Source organism: Podarcis erhardii, assembly GCF_964252035.2.
Source record: "Podarcis erhardii genome assembly, chromosome: 1".
NCBI lineage: Eukaryota > Metazoa > Chordata > Lepidosauria > Squamata > Lacertidae > Podarcis > Podarcis erhardii.
The window spans coordinates 85558601-85580248 of record NC_138497.1 but is presented as its reverse complement, the minus strand read 5'-3'; the positions used below and the strand labels follow the sequence as shown (position 1 = coordinate 85580248).

At 44.6% G+C, this 21648-nt stretch overlaps 1 protein-coding gene across 1 annotated transcript; it reads left to right on the top strand.

Moving 5' to 3' along the window:
• Nucleotides 1-383: 383 nt before the first annotated feature.
• On the top strand, nucleotides 384-21379 carry LOC309328370 (protein farnesyltransferase subunit beta-like). The gene is made up of 12 exons (XM_081838366.1): nucleotides 384-584; nucleotides 7036-7100; nucleotides 8141-8213; nucleotides 8777-8868; nucleotides 11357-11503; nucleotides 12457-12540; nucleotides 13545-13631; nucleotides 13820-13949; nucleotides 14926-15058; nucleotides 16915-17026; nucleotides 18177-18291; nucleotides 20431-21379. The coding sequence occupies exons 1-12, from the start codon at nucleotides 462-464 to the stop codon at nucleotides 20539-20541; spliced, it is 1272 nt and encodes a 423-aa protein (XP_081694492.1). The 5' UTR covers nucleotides 384-461; the 3' UTR covers nucleotides 20542-21379.
• The last annotated feature ends 269 nt before the right edge of the window (nucleotides 21380-21648 follow it).

Here is a 21648-nt window from a genome sequence, read left to right as displayed (position 1 = left end):
AAGTAACTTGGGAACCCACTTCCCCTTTAAATAAACTGGTCTGTGAAGAGTGAGGGGAACTCCCTTTTCATGCCGCATGGACAGCTCTAGTCCCTGTAGTTAAACTGGTTTGAGGGATCCCTCTTGTGCTTCCCCCAGCCCTTCAGCAGGGCGCATTGCGTCAGAGAGAGAGGATTCCCACTTGGGATCACAGCGTCTAGCAGTCGCTTGCCGCATCTCTGGCACATTATGAGAGCTGAAACTGGCGGGTTAAAATAGCCGCCACGTGGGGGCGGCAGCGAGTTGCCGACGCTGCCGCCGGCGCTTCCCGGCGCGTTTGGGCGAAGCTGCTACAGTATATAGTACTTGAGCAGCGCGCTCGGACCTTTCTTGCCTTCAGCGAGCCGCCGTAGCCGGGCTTGAGCACACTGCCTCTCGGGCTGCCAGCCTCAGTCGCGCGGGCTGAGCGGCTCTGTGGGATCATGGCGGCCGCCGCTTCTACCCAGCCCGTCGCCGACAGGAGACGCTACCGGCGGGGCGGCACGGAAGCGGGCCGGGAGAGGCTGGAGGACGACGGAGTTCGGACCCTCACTTCAGCAGAGCAGGTGGGGCTGGGAGCCGCCCCCTCTTTCCAGGGAGAGGGACTACAACTCCCAGGGTGCACTTCGCGGGCGTGTGGCTTCAGGGGTCCGGTCTGTTTCTCTGCACGGGCGGAGAGAGAACGATGCCCCGGTGGCCGCCCTGTAGATCCATTGTGCTCAGCACAGTGAGAATCTCCAGGGTTGTGGGGTGGGGCTTTTTTGAGGTATATTATCTTGTTAGATTTGGTTTAGCCTCTACTTCGCCATGTGCCGCCTCAAGTCCATTTCAGGTAGTCCATTGCCCATGGAAGCTGATTCATTAATATGCTTAAGTCGCTTCTGTTTTTTGCCATTTGTCCGCTTCCCATCACACACGATGGAGTTCCTTGTCTGCACACGTTGGAGAACCGTTTTGCACCTCCTCTTTTGTTGTTTGAAACCTTGTTAGAGAGTAACTGTTTGTGGGGAAACAGGAGAAAAACGTGGGTGTGCTGCTGGTGTTCCTCGCAGTTTGTGAATTTGGACACCACTTCAAGACTCGCCCTACCTTTGGGGAATCTATATATTGGGACAGATGGAGATTCAAAGTGGTTTTAATAGTGGTGTTTCCCCATCTCCTTCAGCCAAACTTCCCCACTTCCAGCTCACACCTATTTGTAGTTATAGGCACACATCCTATTCATATCCAGAGTTTACTGTATCCCTGCAACTTTTAAGTCTGCCTATTTGTATGCTAACAGAAGTGGTCTTAGAAAAATATATTACTGTACCTATTTTTTAAAAAACACAAGCAAGGTAACAATGGTTATAGAGAGTGCTGGGTTCAAAGGATAAGGGGTTGCATCTCACACCAGTTCCCTTTCCACTAGCCAGTGGCGTAGCGTGGGGGGTGCAGGGGGGGCCGGCCGCACCGGGCGCAACATCTGGGGTTAGGGCAAATCCACGGGTTAGGGGGCGCAAATCCACGGGTTAGGGGGCGCAAATCCACGGGTTAGGGGGCGCAAATTACTTGCCTTGCCCCGGGTGCTGACAACCCACACTACGCCACTGCCACTAGCTGCTATCTCTCACCACCCTTCTTACCCAGTTCTGTCATGGACACTTTTATCAGGTTCCCCAATCGTGCAGACAGATCAAGTAATCACAAATCCCTTTGTGGTTCTTTCCTACGTAAGGTCAGAGACTGAATTGAGAGGTGCACAGTGACAATGATGTACATGTCTTTGTCCTCCTACACAGTTTGGTGTTCCAGTACTTAAATTTAGAAATTCAGTGGTAGTGAAGAACACTGAATTTCTTAATTTAAGTACAGTACTGGAACACCAAACTGTGTAGGAGGACATTGCTTCCATAACCTTAAACAAAAAAGTTGTGAGGACTGATACATTTGGAAACAGGCAAAGCTTTAACCTTTTTGGAGATAAAAGGCAGGCATAAGTATTTTGAGGGAAAGAGAAGTGGGTATTTTATATTACATCAATATTATAAACCTTAATGATTAAGCATTTATTCCTGCCAGTGCTTAATTACTGTGACACTTTGTAACTTTATGCCTTTATAAAACCTGTTTGAAATTTGCATGGTAAGCAGTTCCTGACCCGCCTGGCTGCCACATTTGATTACGGAGCATTGTTTGCAATGTTCAGGGGGAAGGTAGCCTTGGAACTACGTGACCTTTGAAAAGTCAATGTGGAGGATGATGCTTCTAAAACAGCAGATAATGGGAAGGCATCAACCTGATGTACACGTTTTGAGTGCTCACAAACAACAAGAGGTGAACAGATAAAAGGCTTGAACTCACAGAGGAGCAAGGACATAGGCTTGGAATTCAAAGATTGGGGACAGAAGGGCTGCAAGAAACTATCAGGACTCAGAGAGAAGGACTCTGGTGATCAGCAAGTTACAAGGCTCCATAGGATAACTGTTCAAAGCATGCTAGCCCCAGGTCCTCCATCATATAATATGGTGTGTGTTTTTTTAAACACTGAACTAAATGTAAGACTACATCTTTCTCAATATGTAGTGAAACACTCAGCAGTTTTGTTGTATGTATGCTGCTGTGTTTAAGAAAGGGCAAGAAACAAACATAGCTGATTCACCAACAAAGAAACATGGCTACCCCTGTGGAATCAATCAAAGGCATCCTTTCAATCACATCACAATTTGGTTGTGTTAGTAAAATGTGTGGAGCAATTTACTGATATATTTTAAGCATTCAAGTTACCTGCTGAAAGGTCTCTGTATTTCAGTGATTATATCCTTTTTGTTCTCTGTGGAAGACATCTTAATTATTGACCAGAAGGGGATAAAGGGGGTTGAGCTTTAGTTAGTAGGGCATATCCATGACATAAACAAGTTCTTCTCAGTTTCTGGAATTAATCAGTGAGAGGAAAGACCTCTACCTGCACTTGGGCTGACTGTTCTTCAATGCTGGTTGGACAGTCATCTGACTTTGTGTAAGGTGACCCATATTTCTAAGTGGAAAATGTGATAGGTATTGCTAGACCTGCTTCCTATGGTGATTGTGTGTTAAGACCTGCATATACTTTCCCTCAGAAATATAGATGGCAAAATTGTAGTAATCCAGTATATTTTTATGTTCTTATGTTGTACACCACCTTGTTGTATCTATTTTATGTAGTATTCAGCTCACAATATTCCCCAAGACCACTGGTAGACAGGACAGTTAAAAGTATTTCAAAGCTGCAAGTCTCAAACCACTTGTTCTGTTAACTTCATTAGGCTAAAGCCTGTCATTCATATTTCTGACATAATACCACTGGTTTTTTAATTGTGCAAAAGTTGGATGGGCGTGGCCAGGTATGCCCCTTCATAAGAATTGAGCTCTTTGGCTCAGGAAGACAGGCTATAGAAGACAGAGATTTAACAAACTTACTTGTGTAAAATCAGAGCATAAATGGATAAGTAGTGTTGGATAGACACAGCTGAGTAGAGCACTAATAGTTATGATTTTCCTTTGGTTTGCTTGGTTGCATAAAATAATTATGCAGTAAATCATTTCCAGTTAAATCATGGAAATGACTATCCTAGAGTTTATAGGACTTAAATTATCCTTCTACTGGTTTTAATTAAGTCCTTTTAGTCATGGAAATACTTCATTCTTTGAAGTTCAACTGGCGGGACAATGAACAAATTATGATTATTTATAAATCTTGCTTAACCGATAGTGTTTGACCATCTTTTTCTTGATGGTCATGGTTTCTATAGCTGCAAAGCTGAGCGAAAGGAACTTATGTAAAGTTACTCAGTTGCTTAGTTCATTTGACCCCTTCCCTTCCAAATAGTACTCAATCCTTGAGAGAAGCTCTGAAATTGAGGGGAAGCCAACTGCCTTTCCTAAGGTTCTGGAAAGAAATTTGCTAAAGTCAAAGCATATGTGGCTGGCAAAATAGTTCTATGTATTAGAAACCGAATGCATTTGATGTGCTATACTAGGGTGCATTCAGACGATACATTTAAGGCACATGAGTTCCCCCAAACAATCCTGTGAACTGTAGTTAAAAGTGCTGTGAATTGTAGCTCCATGAGAGGTAAATCAGAGTTCTCAGGATTCTTTGTGGAGATGTCATTTGCTTTACACGTATTGTGTGGATGTAGTCTTGGATTTTGTGGCCTACTTCTGATTTTAGTTGCACTTGCCACTTTCCACTGTTCAGACCAAAGCAGCTGAAATTACAGTCATCCAGTAAACATGATTACTAGTTGGACTTGCTTCCTTGCTGGAGGCCTGAGACATCCCTGAGGGGTGATTGCTGCTCATTATCTCTCCCTAGAATCTGACCTTTAATGGAGAAGGCAGCACTTTTCAAATCCGAGACAGTGAGAAAACATTAGATACCAGGGCAAAAGAGCAGGAAAGTGTCAATTGAGGCTTTGTGGCCCCAATTAAGGTGAGCTGTGGAATAAGGATGTGAATGCCAATGTGGATTTCTTTGTTCATGTAGCCATAGAGTAGGAATATAGCATGAGCTAGTCAGAGACCTCACAGATTTCCCTGTTCTGTTGCTGCGTATTTAGTGCTGGCTTCAGCTTAGCCTGGCTGCTTTGATGCTATAGGCAAATTATTAAAACTAAGAGCATTCATGCACACACCTTGCACTGATTCTGCAACTCCTAGTTTCTAGAACCTTTCCTCACCTATTACACCCAACCTTATGATGTGCTGAGCTCCTTCCTCTCTGTCTCCCCTCGCTATTTCCCCTCCGCCTCTATCAGTGAGCCTGGTTTCTAATTACTTCCACTCCCCCATGCATGCTTCATAGCAGTTCCCTTTCTTTTGTTGGGAGCTGGAGCAGCAGCTTAAGAGAAGTGAAATATGGAACCCTTTCGTTGTGTTTAAATACCTGCTGCCATGCTTCTCTCCTTCTTGCACTTCTTCCCCATTTTCTGTCTTTCATTAAGCAATTCATTTATTATATTTCTATGCCTCTTTTCACTCATACAAATCACAAAGCGGCTTACAAATACAGTGGTACCTCGGTTTTTGAACATCTCCGTTGACGAACATTTCGGTTTACAAACGCCATAAACCTGGAAGTAAATGCTTCGGTTTTTGAACACACCTCAGAAGTTGAACATGCCATGCGGCTTCTGCTGAGTGCAAGATCCTGGGGCCTAGCTGTCGGCTGTTGCGTCCTCGGTTTTTGAACGTTTCAGAATTCGAACAGTCTTCTGGAACAGATTACATTAAAAAACTGAGGTACCACTGTATTAGCATAGTAAAACATCCCAATTACAACATAAATCATACAAAATAATTTAACAAATCATCAGTAAAACAACCACCTTGTATGAAACACTATTAACTAAGCGACTTAAAAAACAGGCTAAACAGCACAACCACAAGAAAAGTTATATTATAAGATTCACAAAGCATTTGCAGCACTCATAATCCACAACACAATGTGAACATTAACAAACTAACAAACAAAAACAAAACTAAGCACTGTTGAATTCACACATACTCTTTCTCCATCCCCATGACTCAGATTTCCACTCAGTTCATCAAAAGACGCAGTAACTGCGTTCTGAAGGCTTCTAGGCTCCGAGGGTTGGAGGGTGGGGCAAGGCAGGTGGAACAAGTCCTTGCCTTGTCAGCAGAAAGTCCCATCACCTTTAAGATGCTCCTTACTGAAATGGTGGTATCTCACAAATAATATATCAATTCATAATGTCACTGTGTTGGCAGACAGTTATGGTAAAAGCAGCGGGAAAACTAAGCCAGAGCTTAGCTTAATATATATTAGCATGGCAGCAGTAAGTTATTAGCCTGCAAGTTTCTCATTCCACGGCGAAACGCCCTCCACTCACTGTTGCCAGTTACTCTCTCTTTCTCCATACATATATATTTATAGATGGAACAATGCACTAAAAATGACTCCATTCTATCCAAATGGAGTGCCTCGCAACAAGATTTTGCAAGTGTTGTGTCCTCTGCTGCCTAAATATATATGTGATCTAATCTAATGTTTCCTATCATACCAACTATTGATTTTGCTCCCATGCATTCTGTTTGATGGTACTTTTCACTGAGGAGATGGGTGGAGGGCTTCATTATGTGTCTTGATTCTAGCTATGTGCTCTTAAGGATGCTAAACCCCACAGTGATTCTTGGAAAGTACCTGTGGTCAACTCCCCCCACCCCACAAAGATCAGCCTGGGTTGTGCATACTGTACAGTGCTACATGGGTTGGGATGTCCTGGGAGCAGAAGAGCCTTTTTGATTGTGTGCTGCAACACTGAACCACAGGCACATATGAAGTTGCCCTAGACCAGGTCAAACCATTGACCCATCTACCTCTGTGCTGCCTATCTTAATTTTGGACTAGAGTCTTTTTCCTTGTCATACCTGGAGATGCCCGGGATTGAACATGGGACATTCTGCCTTTCATCTGTGGCCTTTCCTCACGGGCAGCAGTTGTGTAGATGTGATATACTAAAGGAGCTATAGCTTGTTATTTTTTACCATCCACTTCTTTTACGAGCTTCTGTGTTGTTTTTATAAAACTGGAGCAGCAGCAGCCCTCTTGAACTCTGACACCCTTTTAACAATTACTCACAGCTGCCGTAGACACTTTTCTTCTTGGCATGCCACGCCATATTGCTCCATTTGTGCTATAATGGTTCTTTTGTAATAGTGCTGTCTTCTGAGTGCAGAGGGGTTCTTGCATTCTGATTTTTAGCTGTCATGTTTTTATGTATAAGAAAATATTTTGCTTTCCTGTTACATATGCTGCATTAAATGGGTCCATCTCTAATGTTTTACTTTGATATTTTGTAATGTTTTGTCTTGCATGTTAATTTACATAGTAAATTGCTTTGAGACCTTTGAAAAAAGTGGTGTAGAAATTATTTTAATAATAATAGTAATAGTAAATGCTAGTATATAGTGTTCTCTGCATCCTCCCCACCCATAGTTATTGTACCTGTTCTTTGTCCCTTTAACTTGTTGCAGACAAAAGTAGAAGATATAGTCCAAGAGGTCTTTGATGCTTATAAGACAAATCATCATGACGCGCAGTAAGTTATTGTATCCATGCAATCTTTCCTCCACTCACTCCATCTTCTTGTTTGACTGCTGATTTATATACCCCATCCCACATTGTTCAGGAGAGCCCTCAACTTTCTGGAGAGGCTTTTGGGGAATGGGGTATGTGTGTAGGTAGCTGCAATAGTGAGGAAGTACTGGGTGACTTTCTTGTGAGCTGCCTTCCTTTCTCTTAGGATTCAAGCAATGCCTTTATATAGAGTTGTGGTAAACTCATATTTACAATACTTTAGATGGTTCTGGTCTTTCCATTACAAAATGGATAGTGCTGAGCTGGCCCCCATGCCTGCTGGTTAGCATTGGAAGGAAAGCTTCGACTGGCACAAATGGGAGCTTTTCTTCCAATACACACAGCTAGGGTTGCCATATTTCAAAATCCAGACAGAAGAGTTCTTGAGCTTTTTTTTAGTTTTGCCCAAAGTTGAGCTTTTTTTTTTTTTGGCATATGACAAAAAAGTTTTCCAGACATATGGCAACCCTACCCACAGCAGATGCAGGGGTCTGATCCCCTTGCCAGGGCCCCGGTCCAAATTGGCTCCTTGCTCCTGCTGTTTACCTAATAATAAATAAATAAAAACCACACAATTGCTGTTGTGTGAATGATGTCACTTCTAGTTTGGCCTTTAATTTTGAAAAAGATGTCTCAGGAGGGACATGATCACAGGTTTATAAAATTATGAACAGCGGCTTCATCTCTCTTCTCATCTTTGCTTCAATGTCTTGCGTGTTCTCCCTGGTCCTCCCTGCTCCCGTCTTTATCAGCTCCTCCTGGGGCCTTTGCTCTACAGGTATCATTTTTCTAGGAATAACTTAAGAATACTTCCTCTGTCAATCCCATCTGCACTGTTTCCCTCCTGTCTCTCTCTGCACTATTACCATATGGACTTCAGATGAGATGCCCACTATCCTGGATGGTTTTAAAGGAGGGTTAAACAAACACACATGGCTGTAGAGCACTTACGTGGCTTTATGACTCTTTGATCATTTGTATATCTTTTGGTCTATCCTTCAGGTTTGTTTTGCAGCGAGAGAAACACTTCCACTACCTGAAGAGAGGGCTGAGACAACTGACAGATGCCTATGAGGTAATCCCTTCTGGCTGAACAAGTTTGTACTGTTTCCTTCCTGCTTATATGCTGTTAGTGGAAAAATATTTGATGGTGGGTTAACATGATTATGGCTCATTATCCTCCTTGCTTTTTCTACAGCTGAGGTTTCTTTAACTTTTCTCTGGAATCTGAGGTATCAAGGGACTTCCTTTTCCTGTCTCACTGAGGGGCACTTTTGTAGGCCCTAGAAACACTGGCTGCGTTCCCGTTTACCTTGCTAAATCCATTTTCTAGGAGCCACTTCACTTGTAGTGCTGGCTCCTCTGGGGTTGAAAGCTAAATATTTGTTACCCGTGTCTTTTGCTCTGTCCATTTGGTGATAAATGAAAAGAGGTTCTCATGTTAGCTTGGAATTGTGTGAATAATGAAGCTATTCTTAAAGAGGTATGTAAATTCCCTTCATAAATTGGTGTCCTTTATCCTTCTAAACCTCTTACTTTCCAGTTCTGATTCGCCTTCTTTGCCCTCCTTTTGTTGGAGTGTAACAAATACAGCTGTGTCAGTCATGGATTTTAACAGCTGTCGTTTTCTCTTCCAAGTGTCTAGATGCCAGCCGCCCATGGTTGTGCTACTGGATCTTGCACAGCCTTGAACTGCTTGAGGAACCCATCCCGGAATCTGTAACTTCAGAGTAAGATTTGTTTTATATTTCACTTCCGTTCCTGCAAAACACTTTGCCATTTATTCCGAGCATTGTCATTACAGTGGTACCTCGGGTTACATACGCTTCAGGTTACATATGCTTCAGGTTACAGACTCTGCCAACCCAGAAATATTACCTCAGGTTAAGAACTTTGCTTCAGGATGAGAACAGAAATCGTGCTCCGGCGGCGCGGCAGCAGCAGGAGGCCCCATTAGCTAAAGTGGTGCTTCAGGTTAAGAACGGTTTCAGGTTAAGAACAGACCTCCAGAACGAATTAAGTACTTAACCCGAGGTACCACTGTACATAACTGCTGGGAGTCGTTGTTGAGAAGCTCAAAAATTATGCAGGCGGCTTCTGTTGATGTCTCAGAAACAAAAGATGATCTTTGGGCAGAGCTTTGAATTGAATTACGTGTTTTCAGAGTTTCTCTTTTGTTAGCAAGCTATTTAGCAACGTTTCCTATCTAGACACTTGGAGGTAAATTCAGAACTCAAAATTTAGAGAAATAAGGACTAAGTATAACCTGAAAAACCTTCTGCTCAACTTTCTGACTTAAACATTATAGGAGAAATTAACTTCCAGAAGTTTTCCTTATCTTTGCACAGTGTGTGCCTCTCTGGGCTAACCTCCCAATGTCCCTGCATGATGCATAAGAGCATTTTTTTGAAATACAACAGTGCATTGTCTTTGCTCCAACAATGACCTCTCAATAGCTTTTCCTCGAGTAGAAGCATTTGGTGCATCTTGTGATCAGCAAAGATGGTGGCGGTAAGAGATCAGCTTCAGCCACTAGGAGAAAGAAACCCATTCCCTGTAGGGTTTGAAAATCTATGTGTGTAGAAAGGGTGGTGGTAGTTAGGAGAGAGAAGGTTATTGCATTTGAAAGAAGTATTGGTTGCAAATTGTTTTTCAAAGAAGAGAAGTTTTGCAATTTGTAAGGAGAAAGAGGGAAAATTAGTAAGCTTGGGTCGCTTTCACTCAGGAGGAATTGGGTTGAGCAGAATTTGAGTTGCAAAATTTTGGGAAATGTTGAAACGAACCTTGTTTTTGTGGTAATTTGTAATACTTTTTAACACCCTTTACAGATTTCAAGTCACTTTGTTACTTTAGAAACATACAATGTGTTCTGCATAACTTGGTTATACATTAAATTATCCTGATTGGTATTTCAAAAGTTCAGATCCATATCTGGGAGCTACTGTTGCTGCGAAATATAACCATTAGGGAAAGGAGTTTTGTTCCTTTAATCAGCATGTCCAGAAGGCACTCTGAATGTTGCTTTGCAGTATTGTTGCCACCTACAACAAGATTTGTTGTAGATGAGTAGATTTGCACTTTCTGTGGCCTGCCCTCCTTGGTCTGGGGCTGGATGTGTTGCATTTCAATGTGTGACTACTGCAGTTGCATTGCAAAAATTTCCATATACAGTGGTACCTCGGGTTACATACACTTCAGGTTACATACGCTTCAGGTTACAGACTCCACTAACCCAGAAATAGTGCTTCAGGTTAAGAACTTTGCTTCAGGATGAGAACAGAAATCGTGCTCCGGCGGCGCGGCAGCAGCAGGAGGCCCCATTAGCTAAAGTGGTGCTTCAGGATAAGAACAGTTTCAGGTTAAGTACGGACCTCCGGAACGAATTAATTACTTAACCCGAGGTACCACTGTACACATATATTGTGTGTACGTTGTTCTTAAATTAAAATACTTATTGTGGGGGGTGTTGTTCTCAGTGTTATTTGTTTCTTAATAAGTAAAATGTAAATTACAGTAGGTCATTAAACGATGCCCCAAATCAATATTTTAAGGGTGGGGAGAGACAAACCCTCTTTGATCGCAAAGGCCTTCCATGTTGGCAGCTTCTGTCCCAAAATAGATTGGGGGGAGAGCCTGGGAAAGGGCGCCTGTAACAGACCTTTGTGTATATTAGGATTAAAACAATAACAAACAATGGAATAGAATGGCAAAAGTGGAGGAGAATGCTTGTTCTGCTGTTGAGATTCAGTTAGATGGCTCTGGTGAGAGAGAACCTTCCATAGAGTCCAGGGGGTCCTTCGTTCGAGTGCAAGGCCTTCCTCGCTTTCTGCTGATATTTTCCTCTCCCGCTGCAGTTCTCCTGTACCTCATCCCACTTGTGATTATTGGGAGCAACTTCTGGTGTGTTGGGAGATGTATGTGGACACGGCTGCCAAGGGAAGCATGAGAGCCTCATTATTTGACTGGAGTCCAGCTTCTCCAGATCCAACCCAATTCATTTAGTGTCCGAGTTGTACATTCACTTCAATTTCCCCCTTCCTTCTGCGCAATGTGGCAATGGACTGTAGTGCCACTGGCACATTGTCAAACACTGCTGCTAGTATAAGAGCTGCGGTCCTTATTTCTTAGCCCAGGAAGGCCCTGTGCTGCTTGTTTTGTGTTTAAATGCTTCTTGCTTATAAAAACAAAGTTTGCCCTTGGTCTTTCCTCTGTGCCTAGTGTGTGCCAGTTCCTGAGCCGCTGTCAGAGCCCCAGCGGAGGCTTTGGAGGGGGACCAAACCAGTACCCACATCTTGCTCCAACGTACGCAGCCGTCAATGCTCTCTGCATTATTGGGACTGAAGAGGCATACAGTGTTATCAACAGGTAAAATCGTAGCAGGGACCCCCTCCCCTCTGCTCAGATCCTAGATATTAGGTGAAGCCTGAAGCATTCTTGACCAATGTCTGCCAGTACAGTCCCCCTCTTCAGGCTTCCTACTTGCTGAAGAAGAAAGGTTAGCTGGTAAGCTGGGCTGGTGGCCCTTTCCCAACACAGCCTTTGCCACAATGTGCTGCTTGGTGTCTACATCCACCACACTGCCTCCCGTCCACTTGTTGGTAGCTTCCTTTGCTTTGAATCAAGGAGAGCAAAGCTCTTCCTGGCGCTCAGGCCTTTCTTGCACTCCAGGGCTAGAGAAGGGTTAGCTCCAGATTTAGAAAAAATAAATCTAGGTGGTTAGTCCAGGTTCATGTTTTTAACCAGGGTTCTGCGGAACCTTTGGAGTCCACTTTCATCGCTAGGCATTCCAACGTACACCTCAGGCACATCACTTTCCCATCCTGCACCAGCCAGGCGTCCCCACTCAAAGAGTGGGAGTGACCACAAGTCACACGCAGCCTGATCTAGTCCCATAGTGCATCATGTGACACCAGTGATGAAATGGTCAAAATCAGTCTTTCTCTGGGAGCTGTGGGTCCAAACATGGAGGTTGTGTGAGATGATGTATTTCTTTTATTTAGGCTTGTACAGCAGGGCAATGGAATACCAGGTTTTACCTTAACATGAAAACACGGTGGTGGGGACAAAGTCAGAAGAAGTTGTGGAACCTGCTTTTTCGGAGGGAAAGTTGGCGGGGGGCTCTTATTGGTAGGGAGAGGGGGCTGGGTTGCCATAGGATATCATGACATGTTGGAGGGGTTCCTTAGCCAGCGAAAAACTGAAAACCCCTGGCCTAGATGATCCTGAAGCGCATTTTCATTCATGTGGGTTGGCTCTTCCAGCATCTCAGTTGTTTTCCCCCTCTTAATAGGGATAAATGTTCTCTATTGTTTTTTCAGAGAGAAGCTTCTGGACTATTTGTATTCCCTGAAGCAGCCTGATGGCTCCTTCATCATGCACATAGGGGGAGAGGTGGATGTCAGGTGTGTTGGAAATGTTTCAAGTATTTCTTTCATGTGATGCTCAGCAGCAGCTTTGGGTTCTGATGAAATTTTTGTAGCAATGGTGTTCGTAGAGAGTTTTGTCTTAGCACAACAAGCATTAATCCTGTTTTGTAATAGTGTAGCTAAACTTCAGTGGTGGAATAAGGTCTGGCTTCTAATGTTAGGAAGATTATGGGAGCCATTATTTGCTTCTTTCAGCTGTAAGTGATGTTAAATATTCCTGGCTTGTCCCTCTAGGGGGCAGGAAAAGGCAGTCCTTGGCTGCAGTTCAAGAGAAGTGCTTGCATGTGGAAAGAATGGCAGACATGGCCAGTTTGTTTTGGTGCAGCAGATTCTAAAGCTGAAGAAGAAAATCTTTTTCAACTTGTACAGTGGCTTGCTGTGACAAACCATTTTAAATGAAGCTCTGGCTCTTCTTTCAGGGAAGAATGTAACCTTTATTTTTCTTCCCCTGGGATTTCAATGAATAATGTTGTGAGCAAGGCTTTTTCTGTCTTAATTAACAATATTGAAATCCGCTCAGTATCTTTCCGTGGCTACTAATATAAATCTAGGATACCAGTCCCTTGGTGCATCAAGGAAGGAAAGAAATGGATGCACTGGGGTAAACTCTTCTGAATTTAGCTCCTGGTGTACCTTCCATTCTAATAGCCTCATCCAGAGTAATTTTATTTTAAAACAAACAAAACATGGTCTCTCTCTCCCTCTTTCTTTCTTTCTCTCCCTCCCTCTCCTCCCACCCTTGCCAACAAGCTGATTGAGTACATTGAGCAAATGCCTTCTCAGGGTTGCTCAGATATTAAAACCAAGTCTTGAGTATAGAATGACTTAACTTCCAAGTACTCTCTTTGTGACATTTCTACGGTCATGGCTGGGTGGTGGATTGTGCAGTTTAATATGGTGTCTCCCTGACAGCAGTAGCTCGGCTTGCATCATTCTTCATCCATGTGTAGAAGTTAAATAGTCTCTTATTTAAATCTCAGGAGTGCGTATTGTGCTGCATCGGTGGCCTCGCTTACCAACATCATCACACCAACTCTCTTTGAAGGGACAGCGGACTGGATAGCAAGGTAGGAAAACACTTAGCTCTTGTTTGGCCTTGGACACCCAGTGCTTCTTTGGTTGCCAAGTTTGAGTGTAGTTACCTGCCCAGCAGCAGGAGTCTAGAGAACGAGCATGAAGATAATTGTTGTATTGTGGACAAGAAAACATATCCTGTGGTTTCCCCCCCTGTTTTTGTGCTTTGCTTTTGAATTAGATGCCAGAACTGGGAGGGTGGGATCGGTGGCGTCCCTGGCATGGAGGCTCACGGAGGGTACACTTTCTGTGGACTGGCAGCACTGGTCATTCTGAAAAGTGAGCACGTCTTGAATCTGAAAAGCTTATTGGTAAGTAACCATTTGCCAGCCTGGTTCTAATTCTCTCTGTGCTGCTGTTTCAACATTCACTATGGCTCAGATCCAGAGCTCCCATGAGCAGACCACTGTTCATGGGTGGAGAAGTGAATTTTAGCATTCCCCATAAAGCTGCTCCAGAGCGTCAGGGGACCCTTCAGAGCAGAACTGCAGGCGGCACAGAGTAACCAGTGAAAATCCCTTGCCTCTTCTTCTTCAAATGAAGGAACCCTTTTCCTTTGTGGAAGAGGCACTCTAGATGGAGCCTTATCAGTGCAGAAGGCACTGTCATAGCCATCACAATGCCAAAACATAGGATCCCACTGGATTTCAGTATCTGGGATTGGGATTCTCCTTTTGCCCTGCCCCTTCCATTCTTATGCTCTCCCTAAAAGTGTCTGTCTGTACATTCACAGCACATATTCATAATCATTCCCTTGAGCTCTGCATTAATTGATTAAAAGGAAACATGTACCATTTCTAACATTATTTCATAATATCGTGAAACCCCATTTTGTCTGTAACTGTCTTCAAATACGGGCATCCCCCACTGATGCGTGATTAGCTGGCATGTAACCGTGCATACGTGCAGCACCGGGAAATAAAGAAATAATTTGATTCAAACCTGAAATGGCAGGATCTCAGGGCCATTCATAAGATAGAAACATGATCTCTTAATGTTCACCAACGTGCCGTAATTTCTCATTTCCAGTTTTATTGGTTTGCTTGGTTGCTTGTTTCCTCGTTTAGTTTAATTATCAAAAACCTCTTCATATTTTCCGTGGCAACCTGGGCATGTTAGGTTTTGCTGCAGGAAACACATGAAGGGGACGGGGGGACGGGTGTGTGCCCTCCGACTCCCCAGACTGTGCTAGGGGTCTGCAGTTGTCTCCATTGATATATCCGCTGGGTGGAGCAGGTCCTGTGGCTGCACTGAGCAATAGTGATGTTTGCTTTCTCTCCCTGCTAGCACTGGGTTACAAGCCGCCAGATGCGTTTTGAAGGAGGGTTTCAGGGCCGTTGTAACAAGCTGGTAGATGGCTGCTACTCATTCTGGCAGGCTGGCTTGCTGCCTCTCTTACATCGAGCCCTGCATGCCAAAGGTGAGTCTGAGCACTGCAGGCTTGTCCACAATTCCCCAGGTATGCTGCCCCTTTCACTTGCTTCCTCTCACCCCCAAACTGTTAGATGTGGAGTGTTTCGTTTGAGGAGCCTAGCGTGAGCAAAAGACACAATATGTGCTTCTCTGCAGCATTTGTATTCTCTGTCCTTGTGGAAACTAAAAAAACCAACAACCTCCCTTTCATTGTTACAGTAGAACCGGCATCAACATGTCATAGGATTGAAAATAACAAAGCTGTTGGGGGACCCATGAAAAATGTCATTGTATCAAAGAGTGCCAGTGCCATTCTTCCTCAGTACTTGCCCTCCACTCCCCCCCCCCCAAATGTCCCTCATTCACCTGCTTTTTCCATGTTTACCTCCCCGCACCTTCACAGCCAAACTTTCCAACTCCCCTTCACTTAACTACTGTCCTTGCAGAGATTTTGCGAAGCTGATGGGCAGCTGATGTGACAGTTGCACTCTAAGAGGAAAAAGGGACCCAAGCAATAACTGCACTTTAATGCACAACCGTCACCCTAAACTGGGGTGGGGTTTTGGGGGGAGGGGGGTTCCTGGGAGGGTGATTTATGAGCAAAAGGGGTGGATGCCCTCCTTTCTTGCCTCTCTCTCCACTAGATGCAAGAGGGCAATGTAATAGGTGAAATTTAAATATATATATATTAAAATGCACAATTGCTCCACAGAACTCTCTGCTTACAGATGTATCAGGGTATACCATATTTTTTGCTCTATAAGACTCACTTTTTCCCTCCTAAAAAGTAAGGGGAAATGTGTGTGCGTCTTATGGAGCGAATGCAGACTGTACAGCTATCCCAGAAGTCAGAACAGCAAGAGGGATTGCTGCTTTCACTGCACAGCAATCCTTCTTGCTGTTCTGGCTTCTGAGATTCAGAATATTTTTTTTCTTGTTTTCCTCCTCCAAAAACTAGGTGCGTCTTGTGGTCTGGTGCATCTTATAGAGTGAAAAATACAGTAATTTAATTTTAAAAGGACCTACTCATCTAAGGAAAAATTGGGTTGTGGTTAGTTACTAAGCAGTATATTCATGGCATCCATATGTACAAGGAAATCTCCAACACTTTCCTCACTTATTGAACGTACGGTGCTAGCTTGATGCTCTGTGATTTTAAAACTTCCCGAAATCTCTGGATGTGGCCAGTGTCAGAGGACCAGTCTGAAGCGATGTGGGGCATGATGGTTTGTTTATAAGCATATCTGTGCAGGGTTACCGGTTCCTTTGGCATACCAGCCCAGCATGTACCTAAATATCCCTGTTGCGCTATCACTGTAGGAACTGGCAACAATTTAAAAGTGACAATAGCAGGGAGTAGGGGTTATGTTGCTTTTAAAAGCAAAATGAAAGCACACTCTGCAACCTTCTTCTGTTGGACCTCAGAGCTGGAATACTAGCCAGATGAACCATTTTGCACGATGGAGGAGACAGTTTCAACACGCAAGAGAGGAGAGTTCTATTCGCAGGATGCAATGAATTTCTATTATTAGGTTAACTGCCTCAGATGAACTCTGCCAGCACATACTCCTTGCGTGCTTCCCTTCCACCTTTCCTTCTTGCATCCCCTCCACAAGCTGCTGCTTGTTATCTGCTTGCTGTCCTTGCTTTCTCTCATTAGATTAAGGAACAAGGAAATGACTGCCCGATAGCGAAAATGGAAGGCTTCTGTGTGGACAAGGCCCAAAAGTGGGTGGCCGTAGCTCCGCCCTTGCAAAGCGGAAGAAGGGAGGGAGTGCAGTCTTCCATTTGGTGTCTTCCTGTTGGCCTGCTCTTTCTCCAGTGGAAGTGTTAGCCTCTTACTGGGGTTTTTGTTCCTTTTAGGTGACTCTGCCCTCAGTATGACACACTGGATGTTTGACCAGGAAGCGCTTCAAGAGTACATCCTACTATGCTGCCAGTGCCCTGCCGGGGGCCTCTTGGACAAGCCGGGCAAGTGAGTGTTGGTCACCCTAACTGAGAAAATCTTTACTTGTGACTCAGCATACAGCAGGAATACCCATGACTGGGATTAAATTTACAAGCGGTTTTTTAAACATAAGTACAGTGGTACCTTGGTTCCTAAACTCAATCCATTTTGGAAGTCGGTTCAACTTCCAAAACATTCGCAAACCAAGACGCAGCTTCTGATTGGCTGATTGGCCCTGGAAACAATGTCAACAGCTGAAATGGACATTCGGCTTCCAAAAAAAGTTTGCAAGCCAGAACACTTACTGTATTTTTCGCACTATAGGATGCACTTTCCCCCCTCCAAAAATGAAGGGGAAATGTGTGTGCGTCCTATGGGGCAAATGCAGGGGGAAGGTAGGTAGGAAAAGCCCCCAAAAGCTGCACACAAGCTCCGTGCGGCTCTTGCGGGCTTTTCCTCAGGAGGGAGAAGGGACTGACGCAGCCAGTCAGTCCCTTCTCCCTCCTCGTAGAAAAGCCCACAGGAGCCGCGCACTCCCTAAAGGGTGTGCGGCTCCTGTGGGCTTTTGCGGGAGGTGGGAGTATTGCCATAGCCGTGAGCAGCCTCTCCCTGCCGGAGAGGTGGCGTGCGGCTAAAGAGGCTGCTGCCATAGCTGTGCGCCACCTCTCCCAGCTGGGGGTGAAGAAGGGGGGAAAAAACGTATTTTTCGCTCTGTAGGACGCACTGGACCATAGGACGCACCTTGTTTTAGAGGGGGAGAACAAGAGGGGGGAAATTCTCCCCCGCTCTGCGCAATGCCTCCTGCTGCTTCACTGAAGGAGTGCTGGGCGGAGAGGGGGAGATTTTTTTTTTCTTGTTCTCCCCCTCTAAAACAAGGTGCGTCCTATGGTCCGGTGCGTCCTACAGAGTGAAAAATACAGTACTTCCAGGTTTGCGGCGTTTGGAAGCCAATTTGTTCGGGAGCCAAGCCGTTTGGGAACCAAGGTACAACTGTACTATAAGGTGAAAGAATATCACAAAGAAGATGATTACGGGAAACTAATCTGGCACCCAACTTGGGGCTTTGCGTACCCTGCACTGAAACAAATGGAGATTTTGCCCCTGAGGGTGGCTGAGTGGAACAGTTGGGCTTCCAGTTTCTCACTCACCTCAACCTTATGTATGTTTCTACCGCCAGGTTCCGGGATTTTTACCATACCTGCTATTGCCTCAGTGGGCTGTCGATAGCACAGCATTTTGGCAGTGGGGACCTTCTCCATGAAGTAGTGCTAGGAGTGCCAGAGAACCGTCTGGTAAGCTATGCCAGGGATGTGGATGAGTTTGTGCATGTGTTTTGTGTGTGTCTTAGGAATGAACCCAAGTGAAAGTGACACAGATCAGGAAGATGCCGCTCCGATCCATTCCTAAATCTGTTCTATCACATTTCACATATTTCATCAATTTTTTTTAAATTAAATTAATGAAAATTGCATTTATTTACATATTTAAATATGGAAATTGCCACAAAATTTGTTATTTTCTCTCAAAAATTGAACAATTTTCTCCTAAAACACAAATGCTTTTATATTGCTATTTAAGCAGAGACGTGCATAACAAAACTGGGAGAACTGCAGAATCCAAAGGATAACTATGTTCTGATCTGCATCTTAGTCCAAGTGGTGCAGAACAAGTTAGTTCATAACAGAATTTCCAATCACATACTTTTGAATAGGTGGAAAGTAAGCTAGTGCTTTTGAGGATGCCATTCAGCTGCAAGTAAATCCTGTCTGCAACTCATAATCCTGGAGACACTAGTGAAAATTCAGTATGTGTGTTACAGCGGTGAATTGATTTCATTCACTTTTTTGCCATCTCACTGTGCACTGGTAATGGCAGCCTTCATTGGCGCCATGCCTTGGCCTAAAGGCTGCTTTCAGACACTCCGGCTAGTGAGATAAGGCAGGAACTCTGAATCCCCTCCCTTCCCTTTTCACAGCCATGTTAAAAAGGTCTTCAGAGAGGGCCGCCCTTGCTACTGAGGAAGGCAGGTGGTGACATTCCACAGCCAACAGGCCTCAGTATCCTGTTGCCTCTGCATCTTCATAGGCCTGCCTCTTAAAGATTAGGGTAGAAACATCTCAAATTTGGTGTGTGGCAGTTTTGGGTTTCCTTTATATTTTAACTCTTCTCAGCAGGAAAGTGTGCCAGAAATTTGGCATGAACCTTCCCCCTCTGTGACATAGCCAAAGGCAGAAAAGGATACCACACAGTGGTTAGACTGTGAACCACCCTGAGACCTCCAGATATAGGGCAGTATATAAATTCAATAAATAATAATAAAAAATAATCAGGCAAGACCAGAAATGATGTTTTTTTTTGTGTGGGGGGGGGGTGGTGGATGTGAGTAGCGCACTTGCCACACCAAATAGTTTGTTGTTGTTGCAAGTCGCATGGTGGCTATGGATGCTTAATTTCACAGCATTTGAGATAACAGGGCTTGACAGGTTAGGAGGAAGGAGTGAGGCTTGTGATAAAGAGCAATGCGGATAAGGCAGAATAGGAAGTATAATGAAAGAGGGGTGCTTGCTGAGGCTCTTGTCTTTCTGCATAGGCAGTGTGAGCTCCAGATATGATTTCCTTTGGTCTGTGAGCTTTCAACAGGCATAGCCTTCCCGTTCTCTTCCATGACCCTCCATCCCAAGCCAGATTCTCCTGCTGTGTGGTATGCGTCAAGTATGATTACAGCCTTGAACTGTGAACTTTGCTTCTCATTGTGCATTCCTTATTCCTCTCATGGGGAAATGTCCCTCTTGCACTGGGAACATTTCGAAGAGAAGCATTTTCTTGTGAGATTGCCCCAGTGCTGCTGCTGCTGCTGCTGCTGCTGCTGCAGTGAATGTCTCCTCAGAGACGCTTGAACAAGGCCAGCTCCAGGTTTGGGAGGCGGGGCTTGGCAAGATGCCCTTTCTGTGGAACCACCCCTTTCCTTTGTTGTGTCACTGCAACAGCTGGTAGGCAGGCAGTGATAAGGAACAATCCTTACCTCCAGCTAGAGGGGAGGGGAGGGAGCCAGGGATTTTGTGGTTCCTTGCTGCTGTTGCTGCTTCCCCACCTGAGAGGCAGATGGCCTGGCAAGCAAGTGGTGGCACAATGGGAAGGAGCCCGGGGTTGGTGCTGAGGCCTTGGCAACTGCTCAAGGATAATGACTATGTGGATAACGTCTAGTAAACTCTCAAAAGCTACAGTGGAGCTGAGAAAAACTTCTTTCAGTGGTCAGGATGCTGGGCTTCAGACTCCTGTAGCTCCATACATATTGCCATGAAATATGTCCTTAAATAACTTGCCTTCATTAACTTACCTAAGTTGACAGACTTGGCTTCTCTTGCTATGGAACTGGTCAGAGTAGACACAGTTTCCCCTTTAATTCCTGTTTGTTTCCTTCCCTCCAACAGCAGCCTACGCACCCTGTGTACAACATCTCCCCCGACAAAGTGGTGCAAGCCGTGATGCACTTCCTGAAGAAGCCTGTTCCAAGTACAAAGGAGGAGCCTGTTGCTAATTGAGGGGGGGGGCTCCTGCCCGGGTAGACACCGTGCAGTGCCTTGTCCTGCCATTCAACGCATGGCACTGCAAGTCGTCTTGGCCATTGTGGGGGGGCCCTGGCCCTGGAGCTAACTTTTTGATTATTTTCAAACTGGGCTCAACTTTTGTGTGTGCATCTTTTGAGAGAGTTCTGCTAGCCATACCAAAACCTGATCAGTTTTCAGGACCTAGTAGCAGATGTGGTGGTGGCATACGGTTAGACATGCTGGCTGCTCATTTGCGTGGGACACACTCTCACCTTGCAAGCAGGAGCAGTTTTGGTTTTGAAATAATGCAGCATGTTAGTATCTTAAGCATCTGGCAAACCAGTTCTGTTGTTTCATTTGCACTATGCTAAGTATCTTGGGGGTGGTGGGGCCAGCTTCCTAATAGGCTGATTACTGGCCTAGCCAGAGTTGGTGCCCTAATCCCATACCCTTACAGGCAATATATTCTGTCCATTTATACTCCCTGAAGCTATTCCAAGTACTGCTAACCAAGACATGGGACTCTGGCTTTAAAATGTAAGCATATTCTGAGTCAATAGTGTGCACATCAACACTGTATTAGTTGTGTGTCGGCTGCTGGAGCACATCCCAGGGGTGTTGTCTTGGATACCCCCCTTGTGTTAAGCTCTTTTCCATTATGTAAAGTGGTGTTGAAGGTCTCACTCTGCATCAAGCAAAAAAGAGGCACTGGCAAGATTCTGTGCAAAATTCTTCCCCTCCCTTGCATATTGGTACTAGCCTGCCTAATGGCAGGACTGACAATGTAATAATGTTTGTGCATTTTATTAAACATAAACTAATTCCTTTCTTATTATCTGTCCAGTTGTGACCATTCATAAAACTTTTTGATGCAATTGTATTTGTTTTAATTTGTATTTCTGATAGGAGGGCACTTTGGTGCTCATCTGCATGTTTGAGAAGGAAATCACAACATTTTCCTTTGGGGACTGTACATTTTGCAATGCTTTCTCAAGGCATGCTTATTCACGCTTACTTCTAACCAGTGTCTTAAAGCTGCACAACACTTCTGTTGAAGCTAAGCAGCCCTGATACTGAACCCTTCCTGGAAACTATATGTAA